This window comes from Centroberyx gerrardi, chromosome 23 (genome assembly GCF_048128805.1).
Source record: "Centroberyx gerrardi isolate f3 chromosome 23, fCenGer3.hap1.cur.20231027, whole genome shotgun sequence".
Classification (NCBI taxonomy): domain Eukaryota; kingdom Metazoa; phylum Chordata; class Actinopteri; order Beryciformes; family Berycidae; genus Centroberyx; species Centroberyx gerrardi.
Window position 1 is genome coordinate 13,959,746 of NC_136019.1, and position 1,686 is coordinate 13,961,431.

Genomic DNA, 1,686 nt, shown 5'->3' on the forward strand with positions numbered 1-1,686 from the left:
ACCAAGGGTGAGGCATTCTGTAGTTGGACAAGAGAGATTCAAATGTGCTTGGAATGGAGGCTGAGAGGTTTTGGGAAATATGCTTATACTTGGCCAAACTTTTTGATGCATCTTCAACCACAAATTTGCAGCTGAATGAATTTCACTGCATAAATCAACCGTTCCAATAATTACACAACCTCTTTGGGAAACTGGGTTTTGATATCTGAGGCTCTTCTGTCGCATTTCCAAACTCAACATTCCATAGTACGAGTAGTTCACATTGTTAAACTGGTTTATGTTTTTTTCCCCATTCATACCCTGTTATTTTTTTAATTTTTTTTTACAGGATTGACTAACAGGGCTCAACATGTTTACCCTCAGCTATCTGTTGTTTACTCTGGGTGTGCTTAACTTCAAGGGAGCCTCTGAAACACAGGGCAAAGTGTCACTATCAGATGCTCCTATTGAGGTCCGTGACTACAATGGCAGCCTGTACGCTACCTGTGAGATGAAACCCAGCACCACGTTGCCTCTGGGTCAACCACAGATCTACGGACAGGTCCTATTCAAACAAGTCTACCCAGCTGGCCGAATGCAAATCATAGTCAGCCTCCGGGGCTTCCCCACCAGGGAAAGTGAGCGTGCTATCCACATCCACCAGTTTGGGGACTTGAGTAAAGGCTGCAGTGCAGCTGGACCCCACTTCAACCCCTTAGGGCAACACCATGCCAACCACCCAGGGGACCTAGGCAACTTCGGTTCCAGCCGTGGTCAGGTCCACGCGTCGGTCACAGCCAAAGTCACGTTGTTTGGGACTCAGTCAGTGCTGGGGCGTTCAGTCGTCCTCCATGAGAGGAAGGATGATATGGGCAAAGGGGGGGATGAGGAGAGCCTAAGGAGTGGGAATGCGGGCCAGAGAATTGCCTGCTGTGTCATCGGAATGAGCAGCTCCAGCTTGTGGGAAAATACAGCAGAGTCTAGCTGGGAAGATTCTGCTGAAGAATGAGCTCTAATCAAGAGCACTGCGCACCCAACTTCAGTGGCTTGTTTTCTTATCTAGAAATCAGATGGCTAACAATGCACTCTCAGTAGAGAGAAGAAGTGCTGTTGCGTCATTTGAGAGAAAATGTTAAGCTGCAGTGATCTGATGCTATAAGACTCTTGAACTTTGATGAAATACCAAAGTGGCTTACTTTCCTGAATAAATTTATTCATTAAAATCTACTCCTGTGCTCATCTTTGCCTTGCAATAGCTGTGCAATATTACATTGTAATACACAGATGTAAGGAAATACCCTTTCAAACCAAGTGAAATGTAACCAAGACAAATACTCTGGTAATGTAAAACAGAACACTTGGTACAATGATGAATTGCAGTAGTTTGTAATAAATTGGCGTTATTATCTGGGTCTGCGGGTTAATGACGATGTTGGCTGCATTTGGAAGCATTAAAGGTCAGTACTTATGGAAACCATGGATAAGGTACCAGAATATCATAACTGTAAATTGGTTCAAGGTTTAAACCTTTACATCTTAAAGCTTTTCAACTTAACACAATTCAGTGGGGTAATAATTAAGCTGGGGCAGTTTTTAACATACAGTTTTGTATCAAAGTATTTAGAATGGATTTAAAATTGAACTTATAAATATCAAATGTCTAGGCTAGGCATTGCGCTGGCAAAATACTGTGAAATCTGAATCGGG

General features: G+C 43.2%; 1 protein-coding gene across 1 annotated transcript; it reads left to right on the forward strand.

Annotated features, from left to right (window-relative positions):
* The first annotated feature begins 294 nt into the window (after positions 1–294).
* sod3a (superoxide dismutase 3, extracellular a) lies at positions 295–988 on the forward strand. Its single transcript, XM_071926584.2, has one exon. It carries the CDS (start codon positions 350–352, stop codon positions 986–988), a length of 639 nt encoding a protein of 212 aa, XP_071782685.2. The 5' UTR covers positions 295–349.
* The last annotated feature ends 698 nt before the right edge of the window (positions 989–1,686 follow it).

Excerpts from the sequence above, each read along its gene's own strand:
- sod3a (XM_071926584.2), top strand. The coding sequence starts at position 350 with ATGTTTACCCTCAGCTATCTGTTGTTTACTCTGGGTGTGCTTAACTTC.